The following is a 19,419-nucleotide window of genomic DNA, read 5'->3' as shown; positions in this document are numbered from 1 at the left end:
GAGGGATGAAGGGGTACTGTGCTTTGAAGGAGGGGGGTGCTCGTACATTTTTGTGTTTGGGTTGGACAGCGAGATCCTGGTGAGAGAGAACAAGACAGAACCCGATGTTCCAGGGACATGACGGCGAGGAGGAGGAGGAGGGAGGGGGAGCATCATGAGGATTTGTGTAGAGATGCCAGCCATACTGCAATACAGCTATTAACCCTGTCTACGTGTCTTTGGAGACTTTTCGCGACTGGTTCTTTGGCCCAAACTTCTTAGAATTCTTCATTGTCTCCATTTCCAGGAAACGATGAGGGAATTGTTTCACCGATCTTGTACCTATTCTTATTCTATAATTTGAACAGTCACATGGAATGTCCTTCCGTACAATCCATAAATGACCGTCATGTCTGCTGCATAAGGATCCTGGGGTCTACTCTGCTTTTAGGAAACCATTGGGATTTATGTTGGATAAAGAAATTGCGTTGACAACCAATATGGCCATCATAACCACTCCCAAAGAACATTCATGATGGCTAAAAGGGCAATTTTTTTTAATTTTTTTTTTGAGATCTGTATTTCAGTTCTGAATAACTGGGTGATGCTCACTGAAGAAGCGAGAGGCTATGTGCACACGTTGCGGATTCGGCTTAGGAATTTCTGGTGCGGATTCTGTCTCTCCTGGCAGAAAACGCACCTGCGGTTTTTTGTGCAGTTCCGCAGCGTTTTTTTTTTTGTGCGGATTTGCTGCGTTTTTTACCCCTGCGGTTTTCTATAATGGAATGGGTACAAAAATGCTGCAGATTCTATATTTCTTTTAAACCGCAGCGGATTTTCTGCAGTGTGCACAGCATTTTTTTTTTCTCATTGGTTTACATTGTACTGTAAATCAATTGCAGATCTGCAGCGTTTCTGCACTGCAAAAAACGCTGCGAATCCGCAACGTGTGCACATACCCTAAAGGTGGCCATACATGAGATGGCTGTCAGCCGAGCCTTTTGTTTGTCCAATAATTATCTCACCCGATCCCCCGATGCGTATGAATGCTTGGATTGGCTGAGCGTTCATCTGTATTTGGCGAGGAATGGGGAGAAAGCCCCTGAAAACGCAAGAAAAACGAAGTCCTACTCAAGTGAATAAAGCTGAAATTCAATGCTAGACTCAAACCATGAAGAAAAGTGGCGCTGTTTCTGGAAAATATCCACATGTGGAAATATTTTACGTGCGGTCATCACTGTAATTGTAGGTTGTAAGCACATTCAGCCACATCCGCACCATCAACTTTGGCGTTGTCCTCATGTATGACTAGATGCGTCTACCTTATGGTCGACCAACGTTGACCACGATAGATCCATAGTAGTGGAGTGGTTTTTTATGAAGTCTCCCTCAGACATTCTCTCGTATTTGCTCTCTGAATAGGACTCTGAGGTAAAATTGGCCGTAGTCCTGAGGAGAAGTCTGCTGACCCAACTGAATGTCAGAAAATATCCTTGCAAACGTACCAATATTGGATAAATATACCTCTGACGGGAAATGTCTGCATTGATACCCAGCACACACAAAAAAAAGGGAACAGCGGGGGAAGGTAATCCATAAAAGTGATTGATCTCTTAGTAGCAGAGCGTTTGTGCACACCAACACTAAGGAAGATGGATCTCATGGAAAAGATAGAAGGAAAGTGGAGCATGTCCATCTTCTCCATGAAGGTCCATCTTTATTAATGTCCTTGTCTCGATAGTGATTAGTGATCTATCCATTCCCCACTGTCAAAAATACAATAGAGGAGGAGTGCGTTAAGGGTTAGAAAGGCTTCTTTTTTTTTTTTCTCCTTGTTACTACCAGTCATGTTGTAAAGAGGCGGACAGCAGTGCTCTTTCAGGAGGATGACTGGCAGGAAGTGTGGGGGGGAAATAAAGTGCCGCCGTGATCAGTCAATCCCATGTGTCTGCAGTTCTGAGAACCTTACACAAGATGTACCTCTGCATACAAGACCAAAAACTAATCATGCGCCCGACTCAGTATGTGACTGGAATATTATTTGGAGAGGGCAATCCTAAAGATGCTCTAGACTTATTATAAAAATATATACCGTATATGAAAGGGCATTTTTAACCTGCCTATCGTGTACTGCCGCACTACTATTTTGGGATGTCTGTGATTCTGAGATATTCACACGCAGAGTCATAACTAATTTGGTTTAGAATTGGAGCCTTTCGGGACCCAAAATATTAACTTGTCCCATATGAGAAGACCAATTCTATTAAAGTCCTGTGGCAGTTCGGAGCCCTGTGGGACATTTTGCATTTGGGCTGATGTGCTTCAAGTGAAGCCACTGGTCACAGTTTGTGGCTAATATATTTCCCAAATCTGGTAGTAAGGAAATAGCTTCATTTGTCAGGCTGTGAGACTTTTTTTTTGTGTGTGTGTAAACTCATGATGGTGGCCATATATAGCAGCAATAGGATTATTCCAATTTTCTCCTGGGAAATGTTGAGGGGTAGAAGGTTTCCATATACCAGTTTCCTGTGCCTTCTGGTGAGAGAAACCACTGGAGATGTCCAGCAGTTGCTTATTCCCCTTGTCCTATTTAGAACCTGTGGATTGTTGGCCAAGCCCGAATGTCTTTGTAGAGGTCGGCTGAACGAGAACTGGGCTGATGGTCATCTAAAGCTTATGGCCAACTTAAAGGCCGCCATACATGGGGCAATGAAGATCTTAAGCCGCATCAACTGTCTAGGAATTTTTGGGAGCCAATGATGTAGCCAGTGCTCTTCATCAGTCAAAAAAAAAATTTCAACGTGTTTGTTAGCAATTTTGTTTAAAGGAGACAGTCATTTGTTATAATTGACATTAGACATTTTGGCCAACTATCTGTATTGAATCCTTTTAATTCCCTCACATTTACTCCACTAGAGTTCAGGCTTACTTTTTTGTAAGTTTTCTTGTATCTAAGATGATCTCAACTTGAGTTCCCTTTTAATAACTAACCGCTTCTTCTTGAACCATGAATGTTTGTGGACTGGGAGTACTGGCCTAGATAGTCCATACCGGCCGTGGGTCTCCTGACTTGACCGTTTCCTCCTCCTGTACCTAGGTGTCGGAGTTTGAATCGGGAGAGCCATGGTCAATATGGACCTCTATGTCCGCACTCGAAAGTGTTGATTGAAATCCACCACTTCTGTATACTTGGGTTAGGTGGTTGATTAACGCCAGGTTTCACAATCAGTTGGCGACCACTTTCTTTCACCATATCTCAGTGCTGCCCACAGAAGTGTTGGTGGCAGATATTCATGTGCACCAGGACTTTTTACACCCAAATCTTAGTTTTAGGAACATTCCATGTTGGTTCCTATAATTCTATTACTATCTATATCTTTGAAGTGGTAAAAAGGCGCAAGGGAGAAATGTGTTCACGCCCCTGGTGCATCGCATGAGGACTGACTGGTGATATCTCTTCCCCCGTTCACTCTTGGCGAAACTATCCAGACAATAGATAACCGTGTAAGGCCGTGACTGATAATACATGAAGAGAAAGTGATGACGTTGTGAGGAGAAATATTCCAGGAATCACTATGGCATCTGTCAATAAAATGATTATATCTGTCAGCGCTCAGATCATTTTTTTTTTTCTTTAGAAGGTTGATTTATCTGTCATCTGAAGGTGGAGACCTATTGACCACCATGAATGAAGATAAAAGTTCTACATTGCTAGTATCAGATTAAAAATGGCTGACTCTAGATCTCTTCAAGGAGTCTTATGCAATGAGTTCTGTAAATGTTGTTCATATACTTCCTACGTCTTTCCTTTTGGTCCTTGCTGTATATATGAAGTATGTGACGCATGAATGGTTAAAAAGGACCTCTCAATGGAGATAAATATGTAACTTATGTGGTGTAAATGCCGCTGTTCCTCTGATTCCAGCACTGTTTTTCTTTTGTCCCTGCTCCTCTCTGTTGTTGAGAGATGGCCTCCTCTTCTCTGTATGGAATTTTTTATATTTTTTTTGTAACAAGTGGGTGTGGTTTTCAGGAATCCACCCATAGTGTAGAATTCGGAACCAGCCCATTTGGCTAATGAAACCTAGATTTAAATACAGGGATAAGGGGTCAATATTTCAGGAATGGAGAGTCGCAGGAACAAAAGAAAAACAGTCTCTGATTCGGGAGAACAGCGGCATTTACTCAGGGTAAGAAAATTACATATTTATGGCAAGTAGCAGGTCCCCTTTAAAAAGTTACAGCTGTTCCTCCAAAACGTGACATTGACTCCCGCGATTTGAGAATAGTGTTTTATGAAACTTCTTTCACCAATATGTAATGGACGACTACTACAGCAAACTGCCACAAAAACGGGTCTGAACAGAGCCTTAAAGAAGTTGTCTTTTATATTTATAAATGTGTTATTCAGTAGTAGAGTCCCCAATAAAGGAAATGGTGCATACTCTCCTCCCTGACTGGCGCCACTCCATCAGTATCGGCGCTATCTTCTTGGGCGGTCCCGTGACACAATCGGCGGCCTTTGTTCAGCTGCAGTGTTAACTGTTGTCAGATTAAACTTTCATGTGACTGATGTATGACCGCTGCAGGCAATCTGGCCGCTGATTGGCTGCAGAGCTCATGTGACCCAGAGGCACGGCATCAACATTGCAGAAACTGCGCCATTTCGAGAGGTATGTTTTTGTTTTTGTTTTTCTATTGGGGCCACATTAGGATGATTTGAAGGTGTGGTCCAGTAGTGGACAAACCCTTTAAAGCTTTGGTTCTCGCTAACAGTAAATCACGATTGTCTTCTGCCCTGGTAGCTGTTTGCTACTTGCGTTCCATCGCAGAGACACGAGGCAGGATATTCCTCATGAGTCACAGATGACACCGATGTCTAGTGAGCTGATATTTCCCAGAATGTTCTGCCTACAAAATGGCTGCAATGAGTGCACTGTAACCACAGACCGTTATCTCCCCCTCACAGACTGACTTCCTCTGGTAATGATCAGTGGATATTTACTGTTCCCCCTTTCTTTACACTCAGATTATATTGTTCCTTAGGTCCCATCCACATTGCTGGTATGGTAAATGCAGCAGATTTTCTGCACAAAAGGACCATTCGCTGTTCACGCAGGCAGAGTTTGCCACCGATTCATGGCAAGTCTGCAAAAAAAAAACGGAGCGGGTGGCGTGTTCCAACAATCTGGCCAGCCTCTGTTGCAGCACTTACAAGCAGTGCATTTGCTCAGCCACCACTACTACACTGCTGTGGTGGCCGGTAGCCTAAGCAACAAGCGGTAAACAAAAAAAAAATGATGCAGGAATTTCAACAAACAGTAAATTTAGAAATTTCTTGTTGATGGTTGCATTGATCATATTTAATAATGATCTGAGTGGCGGTTGATCGGCCACATTCCCACTGATGGTAGACTTGTGTGTGGCCCACTATAGAAATGGCCGTTGCAGGGAGTATCGGGCCGAGGCTGGTGCACCTGTCGCCGCAGGCTACTTGTCCTCCATGCTTGCTTTAGTCGCGACTTCCAGCTCTGCACTTGCTGACTCCCACCCGCTATGCGCTGTTTTCCGTTCCCTCCTCTGCTTGTTTCCTGTCCCCCCCCCCTGAGCACACCCTGCCCTGTCTCCCTCACCCGGTGCAGCTGGCACCCCACGTTTATTATGCCAGCTGTCCTCACCCACCTCCATTGCCTGGAATTTCCTTTTTGTGGTCGTCGTCTTCTAACACCTGCACCATGGCGGCTCAGACTCGCTTATTGGCTTCTAATGCCCGAATCTCAGAATATTGCTGCTGACTACGTTTAATTGCATCATTTTTATGGTTTCCATATCTCATCCTACCAAGGAGGAGACGCCATTGTGGACAGCTGCCCATCTCCTGAGGTCATGTCTTTCCTGTGCCAATGATCATTGGGTTGGTTGTCCATGGCAGCACCAGGGTTAACCAAGGGTTGTCTATATAATGAGTGCCAACCGCCGGCATGGTGCCAACCTCCACGTCCTGTGTGCAGAATGCACGGTGATCATGTGACCAGAGGGAAGGCCGGGGGCAGATGGGCACAGCGTTAACCCTTTGCTGCAGGCAGAATAATGCTTAGCAATGCAACATCTGTTCTGTGCGGCACAGAGATCTTAGAAAGGAAAAGCTGCGAGTCTTGCAGGGCAATTTAAAGGTGCACGGTGACAAGCCTCCGGGGAATGAGACATAATAGATGACTGAGGTTTGCTTGCTTTCTTCTCTCTGCAGCCACTGACAAAACAGTCGCCTGCAAATGAATTCAATGAACCCCATGAAACCATCTCATCCAGGCACAGGACACAGGTAAGCGCCAGACGGGCAGCACCCCAGCGGACTGCGCAGCCGGGTCTTCATACATAGCCTCTGGCCAGTTTATAATTTTTTTTTTTTTTTTTTTTACGTTTTTTGTTTTTGTTGTGTTTTTTCTCCCCCATTTTGGTGGTGTACTGTTTTTCTTTTGTCATCTTACTATATTATTTTTCTATGTATATTTACTGCATGCTGTAATTTTTGAAAAAAAAAAGTGGAGATTAGATTTGGATTAGTGTTTGTTTTTCCTTTGTTTTTTTTCTTTTGTATGTTTTAAGTAATACAATTTCAGTATCAAATTTTTTATATGTAATTTTTCTTATATTTAAAAAAACATATATAAATATATTATAGAATTATAATATAAAATACACTTTTTACTAAATAAAAAAAAAAAAAAAAAAAATATATATATATATATATATATATATATATATATATATATATATATATATATATATATAATTTTTTTTTTTTTTTTAATAAAAATTATTTTATATTATTATAATTCTATATTATAATATATTTTTATATATAATTTTTTTTTTTTTTTTTTTTTTTTTTTTAAATATTTAATCTCTATGATAAAAGGCGCGTTTTTGGTTTGGCATGCCGATTCCCTGAATTAATAGTTGCATAGAATTTTTCCCGCATCGGTTAAGGTGTAAATGATCTCTGCATAATCTCCTGTTTCTGTACCTCCCGTATCCGATGTATCTAAACATTTCTCATATGGTTCGTGCACACGCCGCTAACTCCCGCCTCTGCCCCCCCTAAACAGTGATGGTTCATTTGCATACGACTCTGTTCCCTGGCAACCAAACACCAATCAGCCAGCAGGATCGCTCTCCGTAGTAACCACCGTCTGGGGTTTGAGCAACACGTCGCAGAGCCAGGTAACGCGCATGACGTCACTCTTTCTCCCCCCCCCCCCCCCCCCTGCTATACACCCCTCCGGCATCGCTTTGGTTAACCCTTTCTGCACCCGCCCCTTTTATTCAATTTTTTCTCCATCCCTATTTTCAATATTGATTAATTTTGGACTAACACGAATGACACTTGAATTTATTGCCTATATCAATTTTTTATTTTTTTTTTATTTTTAGGAGGGTCTTGGAAATCCCATGGTGCCCAGCGGTGGCCCCACAGGAGGCGGAGTCATGCCAGGTCTGGCTGGCAACGGTGGAGGGATGGGAAGCCCTCAGTTTATTAGTCAGCAAGGGTTTCCGGAAAGTGGAGCCGGAAAGGGTTACCTGCCACAAAACATGTATGGACGTGGGGGGTATCCGGGAGGCTCTGCCTATAGCAACAGGTAACGGATCTGTGCATCTACGATTATAGGGGGGAGGTGTTGGTGCAACCGTCCAAATTATAGTAATATTTTTTTTTTATTTCCACCTAGTTACCCCGGCGGCCCAACAGCTGGCGGTGGGATGGGCATGGCTCAGCATTCAGGACGCGGTCCCACAGACTTCACTCAGGCAGCAGCTGCTGCAGCAGTGGCTGCCGCAACGGCCACAGCGACTGCGACCGCGACAGTGGCTGCCCTCCAGGAGAAGCAGACCCAGGAGATGAATCAATATGGTGGGGTGAGTTGTTGTCAGACTGCGAGTCAGATTGCTTCTAAAATGCACAAAGTATCTTGCAATACCGGTTACATTTTATTGATCCCTTTCTTTAAAGGATTATTGTCATGTTCTTTAATTGCAAAGCCCTTGTAAAAAGCCAACAATTTTGTAACTTGTTATACTGTTTACTGGCCGCCGCTGAAAGACTGTGTGATGTGCTTACAAGCTCTGTTTAATAGAGCTTGTAAGCGCTGCGCTGAAGCTGATCAGATCGTTGCAACGAGCGCACTGTTACTTCACAATCTTGTCAATTCAGTGGCGCTTCTTTGGAGGCAAAGCTGCCTGTGCTTGCAGCATCAAGAGAGCACACCGTCTAGCCCAGCGACAACAATGCCTGTGGTCCCAACGGTCAGTCAAGCAGGGGCGCACAGTTGTCAGTAATCTGGAAACTGGCAGGCAGGGGAGCGGTGCGCTCAAGACAAGTTGAGACAGCGCCTCTAAAGGGGGGGGGGGGAAACGTCAAAATGATCCTCTGACGTCATTAGATTTGTGTGAGACTATCACAAATATTATATATATATATATATATATATATATATATATATATATATATATATATATATATATATATAATTTTTTTTGTTTGTTTGTTTGTTTTATGTAGGTGGGACCTACTCATAATTTTGGTGGCCAGTACATGCCTCACTCTGGTCCCCGGGGACCCTCTATTCAGGGTGGAATGACCTCTGCAGGTATGGGGTCAGTCATGACACCTGCGGGAATGGCTCAGATGAGCATGAATTCAGCCAGAGCTCCAAGTATGAACCCAGTATATACTGGTCAAAGGATACCACCTCATGGCTACCCTGGACAGCTCCAAGGCCAGCAGATGCCACGTCAAGCAGTAAAAAGGACCTACTCCAATGAGGTGAGCACCCAGCGCTAATGTGTAACAGGCGCAAAGTCCCTTTCATTGTGCGACTTGTGAAGGTTGTTTGAGTTGTATGTACCCCAAGCACTGACGTTTAGTGCAAAATATCAGAAGTTCGGTCCTGCTGAGTTACAAGTTTATGACTTATAATAAAACGTTTACATTAATTTTATTTTGGGTTTTGCAGCTAGCAGATTAATCTGTTACTTGTGCAACGTTTTTGTAAGTATTCCTTTTTTATTCACCTCTCCTTAGGGTTATGCACCTCAACAGTACATTCAGGGCGGCCAGTATCCGCCCCACGGGGGTCAGTATGCCCCATCTGCACCCCAACAATCCGCCCCATCCCCTTCCTATCCTGGGCATCGTGTACAGCAGAATATGTCGCAGTACATAACCCAGGCAGGTCCTGGAGGCCATTTTTATAAGGTGGGTGATATTCTATTTATTATTTATTATTATTATTATTATTATTATTATTATTATTATTATTATTATTTATTTATTTCTAAAAAGAAAATATTTCTCGATAGCCAGTTATTTGTTTTATTTTTTTATTTTCTATTCCAGTGTTTATTTGTTTTTTTTGTTTTTTTATATTGCAACTAGAATATTCGGCTTTTCCTAAGCGCATGAATGTTTTATGGTGGCTGTATGTCTAGTAAGAATTATCGTTAGTCCAATGTCTTGGGTTAGAGCCAATGTACTGTTGATCAAGCTGTCACAGAACAGCATAAAAGATTGTTGTATTATATTTTTATTACAATTATTTATTTATTTTTTTAATTTTGACAGGCGAGTAGTTTTTATTGCTTGGGATCCCCATTGAGCGCCCTTTTATTTAATTTTTTTTTTATAAGCTTGGATTTATCTGACTTTCTGAGTATGTTCAAACTGCAGTTGATTGGGATATCCACCATAAGCCCAATTAGTGTTTGAGGGTGCCTCATCGTTAGGTTCAGCTCCTTGCAGTTCCCAGCCCACAGGGACAAGCTTGTGATTTTTCCTCCATGACATTTCAGGGGAAAAAAAAAACACAAATAGCAGTTCAATATCTATAAATCCCTGGGCCATTCTGGATCTTGTTAGCCAGTATGCGTTTCATGAGTTTTTCCAAATACAAAACTAAGGGGGCTGACGATTGTTAATGATTAGGCACGTTAGATTGTGGCCATCTTTAAAGCCTTGCCCATCTCCATTTTCTCTGGTTTCCGGTGATGCTCCAGTCCTCTTCTGGCCCAGGTGACAGTGCTTCGCGGTCACACAGTGACTTGTGTGTGGACCTGTAGATGATTTCCCAACATTACCCTCACATTGAGCTCAGTTTACATTGAGAAAGTAGCTTTGGTCCACACTGAAGATGCTGTGTGAGCCAGCGGAGCAGAACTGTGGTCACCTGGTCCTGAAGAGGACCAGAAAATCGCTGGAAACTGGGGAAGACTGCGATCGGTAAGTAATTTTACACTTGTTCTTCACTGAATATGTATTGATGAGGGATTTTGGCATCAAATACTCTTTTTAATTGGATTAAGTGATATAGGGTTAAAGGATTTGTCTACTACTTTGGAAACCCCCTTCTTAAATACTAGGTTTCCCTGTGTAAAGTAAAATGTGCAAATTGCTTGTTCAGAGAGGATGAGGAGTAGAGCTATAGTGCCATCCAATAGGTAGGGCTGGGGTTCTAGTCCTCGTCCCCTCTGAATATTTAATTTCCTGGAGGAGCATACATTGCCTATAAGTCTCCTTAAAGTGGCATGTCAGGCCTGGCTTGTCACTCTACACCAGGAGAAACGTAACCTCTTAAATTAAATATATTCCGCACCATTCCCGGGATGTTACTGCTGGGTCTCCTGATGCTCTCATGACTTATGTCATGTAAGCCCTGCAGCCAATTAGCGGGCACTAATGGGTAGCAATTAGTGGCCATGGAATAGCTATAGGGCCTGCAAGCCTCAAGAGACTTGTCATCGACCATCAATGGTGCTGGTGGTGGCTGTTGTTTTGTTTGTTTTTCTCCCACACTGGGGAACTGTTCATATTTAAGGGTACCGTCACACAGTGGCATTTTCATCGCTACGACGGCACGATTTGTGACGTAGCAGCGTCGTATAATTATCGCTCCAGCGTCGTAGACTGCGGTCACACGTTGCAATACACAGCGCTGGAGCGATAATTTCATGACGTATTTGCGATGTAGAAGCCGTTGGTTACTGTGCGCACATCGTATACAACCTGTGTCACACGATGCAATCATGCCGCCACAGCGGGACACTAGACGACGAAAGAAAGTTTCAAACGATCTGCTACGACGTACGATTCTCAGCGGGGATCCGGATCGCAGTAGCGTGTCAGACACAACGATATCGTAAATGCATCGCTGGAACGTCACAAATCGTGCCGTCGTAGCGATGAAAATGCCACTGTGTGACGGTACCCTAAGAAGGGGTTGTCACTAGTGCTGAGCGAACGTGCTCGGATAAGTTGCTATCCATGCTCGGGTGCTAACCGAGTGTCTTCCACGTGCTCGAATAGCATGTTTGAGTCCCCGCGGCGACGCGGACATACTATTCGAGCACACTGAAGTCACTCGGTTAGCACCCGAGCATGCTGACAACGCCTTTACCAAACACATTCGCTCATCACTATATTGAAACTCTATAATAGAAAAAAACTACCGCATGTTGCCCACAGCCACCAATCACAACGCAGCTTTCGTTTTACCACAGCAGTTTAAGAAATGTAAGCTGAGCTCTGATTTGTCACTGCGCGTGACAAGGACGGCTTCTCTGTGAAACAGTTTTGCTCAATGAGACTCAAAATATCAACTGTTCTCTGTGCTATAACTGCAAATCGTACAAGAAACCATATCGGAGGAGATTTATGAACGGATCGGAATTGGAACCTGGCTTTCAGTTCTGATTTCTTCATAAAATGAAAGCGGTGTTGTGATTGGTTGCTATGGCCAACAGTCAGGTTTACTAAATCTCCAGTATGGTTTACTTCATAAATGCAGACCTCTTTCAGGGGACAGCTTATAATCTGGGTCTGACTGAGCAAAACTGAGTAACAGGGAAGCAGACCTCGTTGCCTTTAGCAACCAATCACAGCACAGGTTACTTTTCCTATTGTGCTTTTGAGAAATTAAATCTGTGCTGTGATTGGTTGCTGTGGCCGACAGCCCGTTTTTGTGTTATAGATTGGCCCCATGTACGGTTTTGCTTTCTATTCTCCTCATCAATTCCTTCAAGGACATCGGAGCTGTATAGTCGTATATTGTACGGAACAGAGCTGGTTAACGAAAAAGGAAGTGGCCCTTATAACAGCGACTTACACGTTTATTATTAGTCGTCTTGTTTCCTACAGTGGAAAGTTCCTATCCGTCGCTCCTCACAGAAGCCGTTCTCTTGTATGTTCCTTGCTCACATCTTATAAGGTCTAATCAATGGCGAAGGAGCGCTACCTAGAGGCGGCCATAGATCGGCGCCTTCGTTGTGGGGGGATGTCACCGTCACTTTAAGATTAGTTGATGTTGTTTTCTATCATTTAGAAATCTGTCCTCATCTATAAGGTTCTGTTTTTGTTTTGTTTTCTTTTCTTTTTAGCTCACAGATCAATACAACGGACAGAGCAATAACTTCAATGGTGGAAACTTTGCATATAATCAGACTATGAGCGGGGTAAGTATAATAAGAAACTGACAGGGTAGAGTGTTCGGACATGCCCCACCCAAAGGAAACGGATCTAGCAAACCGATCTATCTGACTGAGCGGTAGAATTGTATGACCCATCAGAAACCTCCTAATATTTCCTTTTTAAAGGGAGTCAAACAAATTGACTGTTCAAACAAAGCTCAGGGACTCATTGCACCTTTATGAGGCTCATTCAGACGTGCGATCTTTGCGGACCAGTGCGATAAGTGATTTTCACAGATGGCACTTGTACCTGTCATGGTCAATGGGGCCTTGCACATGTTGTTTTTTGCAGACCAATCAGTACGTGGAAAATCACGTAGATGTGTCTGATTTTGATCTGAGGGTTGGATCAAAATCTGCAATGTAAGTCTATGGGTCCGTGAAATAAATGGGACCACACTCTGATGGCATCCAAGTGCAGTTGGATTTTCAGACTGTCAGGATGGAGACATTTTTTTTTTTCTATGTATTCCTACCACACCGTGATCAGAATGTACACAAGAAAATCTGACATCTGAATGAGCGCCTGGCTTGGCCGGACAGTTTAATGCACCGTCCCACCTGCTTGTTTTTCATCCATCTCTGCTTTCTTCTGTCTCCCATGAAGCCAGAGCTGTCCATCATGGAAGAGGCGGCAGAGATGGACAAAACAAATAGGATTGCACCGAACCGTGGCCATGTGTGCACGAGCGCCTGTCATTTTGTGCTGACAGACTCCCTTTAACGTGGCTTATGTGCACAACTGACAACCATTGTGGAATTTTTATTTTTTTTTGTGGTTGCTGTGCAACTTTTCTCACCGTACGGAAACATGGAGGTCACTAATTGTGGTAATGCTGCAGGTTTACCATAATTCTGACCCCTGTGTTCCTGTGGAGCCCTCGCCTAATGGTTGCATCCCCACATGAACGCTTGTGATCCTTACATTAGTAAACTCCCAGTATGTCTGGGAAATACAGAAATGGAGCCTCCGGGAACCTCTTTAATGGTTATTCTGTATTCAGAGCGATCCGTCCACCGGGACCTCCAGTGATCCCGAGTATGGGGCTTTGGATCCTGGATATTGGGTTCTTGAATGCATCACCTCCATTCTTTGTCTATGGAACTGACTGAGGAAGATGAGCAGTGTGCTCGGCTGGTTTTTAAATTCCCCTTTAATCATGAGTTTATAGGGGTTTTCCTCTGAGGACCACTTGTGTCCCTACGCTATACTAGGGCCTATGGATCTCTTGGAGGAAGGGGTCTTATTCTGGTGGACTCGGGTGGTTTCTTGTGTGACAAGGACCTCTATTTATCTCGCACTTCCCCCACCATCATTGGCTGTTTGGAGGAACCTGGGGTGACCGTAAATCCCCGTTTTAAGCAATTATTTTGTCTTACAGCCAGGACGCCCCATGCCTGGATATCCCAGCTCTCCCTTACCGGGAAATCCTACACCGCCAATGACTCCTGGGAGCAGTGCTCCACCCTATATGTCACCTGGTCAAGATGTGAAGTCCCCTTTCCTGCCGGATGTCAAACCTTCTCACGCCTCTTTGCACCTGTCCCCCACAGGTTAGTCCTTGACCTACAATTGCCACTATTGAGGACTTTTTCAAAGGTAATATATGACTACGTGACGCCTATCCTTTATCTTTAGGGGCCTCCAATGATGAGCTGAGACTGACCTTCCCAGTACGGGATGGGATCGTTCTTGAACCATTCAGATTGCAGCACAACTTAGCCGTCAGTAACCACGTCTATCACCTGCGGGAATCTGTGTATAAGACCCTCATGATGAGGTATGGTCAAGCCATGTTGTGCGGTATGGAGGGGGGATATGAGACTTGTACTGGTACTCACACGTTATCCTCTTGCTTCCAGGCCTGACCTTGAGCTGCAATTTAAGTGTTACCACCACGAGGATCGACAGATGAACACAAATTGGCCATGTTCAGTACAAGTCAGCGTGAACTCCACACCACTGAGTATTGAGCGGGGGGACAACAAAACTTCCCATAAACCCCTTTACCTGAAGCAGGTGTGCCAGGCTGGCCGCAACAGCATCCAGATCACCGTCAGTGCGTGCTGCTGTGTAAGTACAGTCTGGAGATGGCAGGAGCGGGAGATAATTCTGCCTGTATGCAAAGCCCCGCTAATGGTGGTGAGCGAGCAAGCCCCGCTAATGGTGACGAGCGAGCAAGCCCCACTAATGGTGATGAGCGAGCAAGCCCCGCTAATGGTGACGAGCGAGCAAGCCCCGCTAATGGTGACGAGCGAGCAAGCCCCACTAATGGTGACGAGCGAGAAGCCCCGCTAATGGTGACGAGCGAGCAAGCCCCGCTAATGGTGACGAGCGCGTGTGCTCGTTACTCGAGTTTGCATTTTCTTCCCTGCATGTTTTGCAGCTGTTAATCTAATATCTGGCTTATGCCAGCAGCTATAATAAAGCATATCCAGCATGAATATACTAATGTAGACCCCAAATTTGCCTATGCCTTTTCTGATCTCCGCACTCATTTTTCGATACCGTATCACCGGCTGTTCTAGCATTGCCAAAGATGTAAAATCCAGTGCTCTGATAAAGTGCCTGGGTCCAGCTGATCAATAGTAACATTACGCTCTACGTTCGGATTGTGCAGTGACGTTAGCTGAAGCCCAGCCGACCGCTCGCACACATGCACTCTTGGATAGTGGTCTCCCGGGACCCACACACTTAGAAGTTATAAAAGCTGCGCGGTTCACTTGCTGGAAACGCTTGCGGTAAATTAATAAACACCCTCAAAACCACTCATAGCAGCTGGACACGACTCTAACAAGGTGTTGTCTCACCGACCCACTCCCATAATTAAAGGATTATACTCCAACCTGAAAATTAGGATGAGTTCAAGAGGGTTTACAACAAATGAACGCTGTTTACCTGTGGATCCGGCTGCAGCTTGTGACTCTCCAGTTGTCTACGTGCCTGTATCATCCCATCACCACTGATCCTTTTTTTTCTCTGATCAAAAATGGTGGTGGCTTTTCAGGGCCTAGGAACCATGCACTGATTTTACTAGTTGGGGTAGAAGATTGGGGTGCGGGACCCTGTAAACACTCACGTCTATTCTTTATGGACATGTGATTGTGACGAAGACGTGTAGAAATATTATAGACATTTTCTACAAACTTTTTTGATTATACAACATGCATTTTTTTTTTTTCTTTTACAGTCTCATCTTTTTGTCCTCCAACTGGTGCACCGACCATCTGTCAGATCTGTCCTCCAGGGTTTGATAAAGAAGCGGCTGCTCCCCGCAGAACATTGCATCACGAAAAGTAAGCTCGTGGCTCCATGTCGAGCCTTTCTTTAAACCCTTCTCTCCTTGATCCTGCTCTATGTTCGCATGGATGAGTGGAAAAATCAAAATGTTCTTTCCGCTGGAATCCAAATCTGAGGCTGACCCTCATTTGGCAGTTTGAGTGGCCCCATTCAGTGAGGTTAATCCACGGGTAGCTGCGGTCGACTTGTCCCTTCTCGGCTGTATGAACGGCAAATCGGATCTTCAATGTGAGACGTTTTGTCGGCTTTAATCATATGGATGTCAGTGCAGAATAGTCAACCAAATCCACATTCACTAATTTTTTACCCTGTATTATTCTTCCTTTGGTCATATTATATTTAATTCTTCCACAGTTAAAAGGAACTTCAGCAATGGCAGCATCCCTGGGACACCAGGGCCCAACGGTGAGGATGGGGTGGAGCAGACCGCTATTAAGGTGTCCCTAAAATGTCCAATCACCTTCCGAAGAATTCAACTTCCTGCCAGGGGCCACGATTGTAGACACATCCAGGTAATATTGCCATATTCCCTCTCCCGTCTTTATATTTTGCTTTTATGGCCTTGATTTTTTGCTGACCACTTGCCAGATTTGGGATATAATTGTAAGGCTAGAGTCACACCTCTGTGACTATAATATATTTTTTAATTTATTTTTGCTCTCCTTTCTGCAGTGTTTTGATCTGGAATCCTACCTGCAGCTGAACTGTGAACGTGGGACGTGGAGATGTCCTGTGTGCAAGTAAGTGGCACCGACGCGGCTTTTCTATCCTCGCCTTCCACAAAACGGTCTTCTATTCTGCATGAACATTTTCAATACCTTTTTTTTTTTTTTTTTTTTTTTTTTTTTTTATGCCATTGATTACAAATTGGTGGTTTTAAAAGTCGTTTGCAAGGATCTTATATCTTATTGGACATTTCCATAATGCGAATCTTCGCAGCCATAATGGTGGCGTTTTCTCTGGCCATGTGAAGGGCATCACCAAAGGAGCTCTTAAGGTGGCCATGCACCTCGGATAGCTGTTGGATGAGCGTTCACGTGTCTGTATTGGGGAGAACATCTGTCATGGAGGGTTGGTCTCTTATTAGTGTTGACCTAAGGTGTTATCTTGGCATGCTCGGGTGCTGACAAGAGCGTCTTCGGCGTGCACGAATACTATGTTAGAGATTGTGTGGCTGTTCGACAGATGCAACACATGCAGGGATCGCCTAACAAAAAGGCCAGCCCTGCATGTGTGGCGGCTTTCGAACAGCCGTGGCAACTCGAAAATAGTATTCGATCAGGCCGAGGATGCTGTTGGCACCCGAGCATGCCAAGATAACACTTTATTCAAGCACATTTGCTGAACACTATCACTTACCCGACCAGAGTGGTGGAAAAGAAGTTCTGGATTATTATCCAGTCGTGGCTGCTGCTCCTGGCCGCTGTTCTCACCAAATTGAGGAAGGACTTAATGGGTTTAGGAGAGAGGAATTTGGTGGATCCCGGGCGCTTGCGCTGACCAAGGTTAATCCAGGCCATAAGTATAAAAATTAAAAAATCCAATGTATTGCAACACATTTTGGACTAGAACCTACTCCTTCCTCCGTCATTAAAAGAATAGGAATCAGCTTCTAGCTGAGGGATTTCGTTTGTTATGCCTGTGGAAGGAGTATGCCCTGCACTGAAACACATTGCAATAAATTGGATAGATATACATATATACTAGATGTTTCCAGCCAGCTAATGCTCGGCACGCTCATTGCTATCTAATTAACGCTGCTGGTGATTAAACTAAAGTAAATAATGACAATATTCAATAGCGCTTACACAGGTGGTAAATTAACTTAAAATGAAGTTAATAATAATCATTAAAAATCTGGATAATACTAAAAATACATTTTATTCACAGTGTAAAATCAAAAACAAACTGGATTCAGTAAGATGTGCGTTTTTTATTCATTCCATCATCTAAACAAATTTCATAATGAAACATTAAGTAAAAATTTCTCTGTTAACACAATTAAATGTATAGTCATTTTCATCATTTTCAAAGATCTTTCCTTGACTTCTACCAGGTACAATTTAATGTGTGGGGGACGGGATTGTGTGTGGTAATGTGGTGGGGGGGCGGGATTATGTGTGGTAATGTGGTGGGGGGGCGGGATTATGTGTGGTAATGTGGTGGGGGGGCGGGATTATGTGTGGTAATGTGGTGGGGGGGCGGGATTATGTGTGGTAATGTGGTGGGGGGGCGGGATTATGTGTGGTAATGTGGTGGGGGGGCGGGATTATGTGTGGTAATGTGGTGGGGGGGCGGGATTATGTGTGGTAATGTGGTGGGGGCGGGATTATGTGTGGTAATGTGGTGGGGGGGCGGGATTATGTGTGGTAATGTGGTGGGGGGGCGGGATTATGTGTGGTAATGTGGTGGGGGGCGGGATTGTGTGGTGGGGCGGGATTATGTGTGGTGATGTGGGGGTGGGATTATGTGGTGGGGGCGGAGCTACTGTGCAGGGGGCGGGATTAGCGAGTGATGTGGGGGGGTGGGATTATGTGCGGTAATGTGGGGGGCGGGATTACGTGGTAAAGGGGTGGGGGCGGGATTGTGGGTGGTGATGGGGTGGGGGGGCGGGATTGTGGGGGGTGATGGGGTGGGGGGCGGAGCTACTGTGCAGGGGGCAGGATTAGCGAGTAATCACGATGCCTCATATAGATATATACATATATACATGTACATATACATACAGGGGTTGGACAAAATAATGGAAACACCTGGAAACATCAACAAGTGTTAGTTTAATCTGGTGTAGGTCCACCTTTGCGGCGATTACAGCCTCAATTCTCCGAGGTATGGATTCATACAAGGTGTGAATTGTTTCCAAAGGAATTTTAGCCCATTCTGCAGTTAAAACACCCTCCAGTTCTTTGAACGACGATGGCGGCGGAAATCGACGTCTAACTTGAATCTCTAAAATCGACCATAAATGCTCAATAATGTTGAGGTCTGGGGATTGTGGGGGCCAGATGAGATGCTCACCTTCATTAGAATGCTCCTCGTGCCATGCTTTAACGATTCTAGCTGTATGAATTGGTGCATTATCATCCTGAAAGATGGCGTACCCCTCCGGGAACAGTGCCTGAACCATTGGATGCACTTGGTCGCCCAAAATGCCTAAATAATCTCGGCTGTTAATTCTTCCATGAAGGGATATCATTGGCCCGGCGGATCTCCACGAAATGGCACCCATATCATCACAGAACCTCCGCCATGTTTTACGGTTGGGAGAAGGCAGTCTGGATGGAATGCTTCTTTCGGCTGTCTCCAAACGTACACTCAGCCGGAGGTCGGAAATAGGGTAAACGATGATTCGTCTGAGAATATCACATGTGTCCACTGCTCGAGGGACCGATTCTGGAGGTTTCTACACCACTCTAAACGCTTGGAAACATTTGTCATTGAGAGCAGCGGTTTTCTAATTGCAGCTCTTCTGTGGGATCCAGATTTGTGCAGCTCCTGACGAACAGTTTTCGTGGAAACTGGGTTCTGTAGGTGTTCTTTGAGCTCAGCAGTGATTTTCGGAGCCGTGGTCTTGCGATCCTCTCTCACAATTCGCTTTAGAGTCTGACGGTCTCTCTGTC

At 44.4% G+C, this 19,419-nt stretch overlaps 1 protein-coding gene across 3 annotated transcripts in view; it reads left to right on the top strand.

Moving 5' to 3' along the window:
* ZMIZ2 (zinc finger MIZ-type containing 2) overlaps positions 1–19,419 on the top strand; it is a 58,485-nt gene that overhangs the window by 21,277 nt on the left and 17,789 nt on the right. For 2 of the 3 annotated variants that reach the window (XM_077262748.1, XM_077262747.1), the window contains exons 2-14: positions 6,227–6,301; positions 7,089–7,203; positions 7,414–7,619; positions 7,710–7,896; positions 8,540–8,803; positions 9,062–9,235; positions 12,409–12,483; positions 13,881–14,052; positions 14,138–14,279; positions 14,362–14,572; positions 15,690–15,795; positions 16,154–16,311; positions 16,472–16,539. In XM_077262748.1, the coding sequence (XP_077118863.1) occupies positions 6,252–6,301; positions 7,089–7,203; positions 7,414–7,619; positions 7,710–7,896; positions 8,540–8,803; positions 9,062–9,235; positions 12,409–12,483; positions 13,881–14,052; positions 14,138–14,279; positions 14,362–14,572; positions 15,690–15,795; positions 16,154–16,311; positions 16,472–16,539 (1,928 nt within the window). In that variant the 5' untranslated portion in view covers positions 6,227–6,251. Of the gene's footprint in view, positions 1–5,839; positions 5,863–6,226; positions 6,302–7,088; positions 7,204–7,413; positions 7,620–7,709; positions 7,897–8,539; positions 8,804–9,061; positions 9,236–12,408; positions 12,484–13,880; positions 14,053–14,137; positions 14,280–14,361; positions 14,573–15,689; positions 15,796–16,153; positions 16,312–16,471; positions 16,540–19,419 lie in introns of those variants that run through there. The other variant, XM_077262749.1, reaches the window with a different exon arrangement.

The sequence above is a fragment of the Ranitomeya variabilis genome, chromosome 5, assembly GCF_051348905.1.
Source record: "Ranitomeya variabilis isolate aRanVar5 chromosome 5, aRanVar5.hap1, whole genome shotgun sequence".
Classification (NCBI taxonomy): Eukaryota; Metazoa; Chordata; class Amphibia; order Anura; family Dendrobatidae; genus Ranitomeya; species Ranitomeya variabilis.
This window is presented reverse-complemented; position numbering and strand designations above follow the sequence as displayed.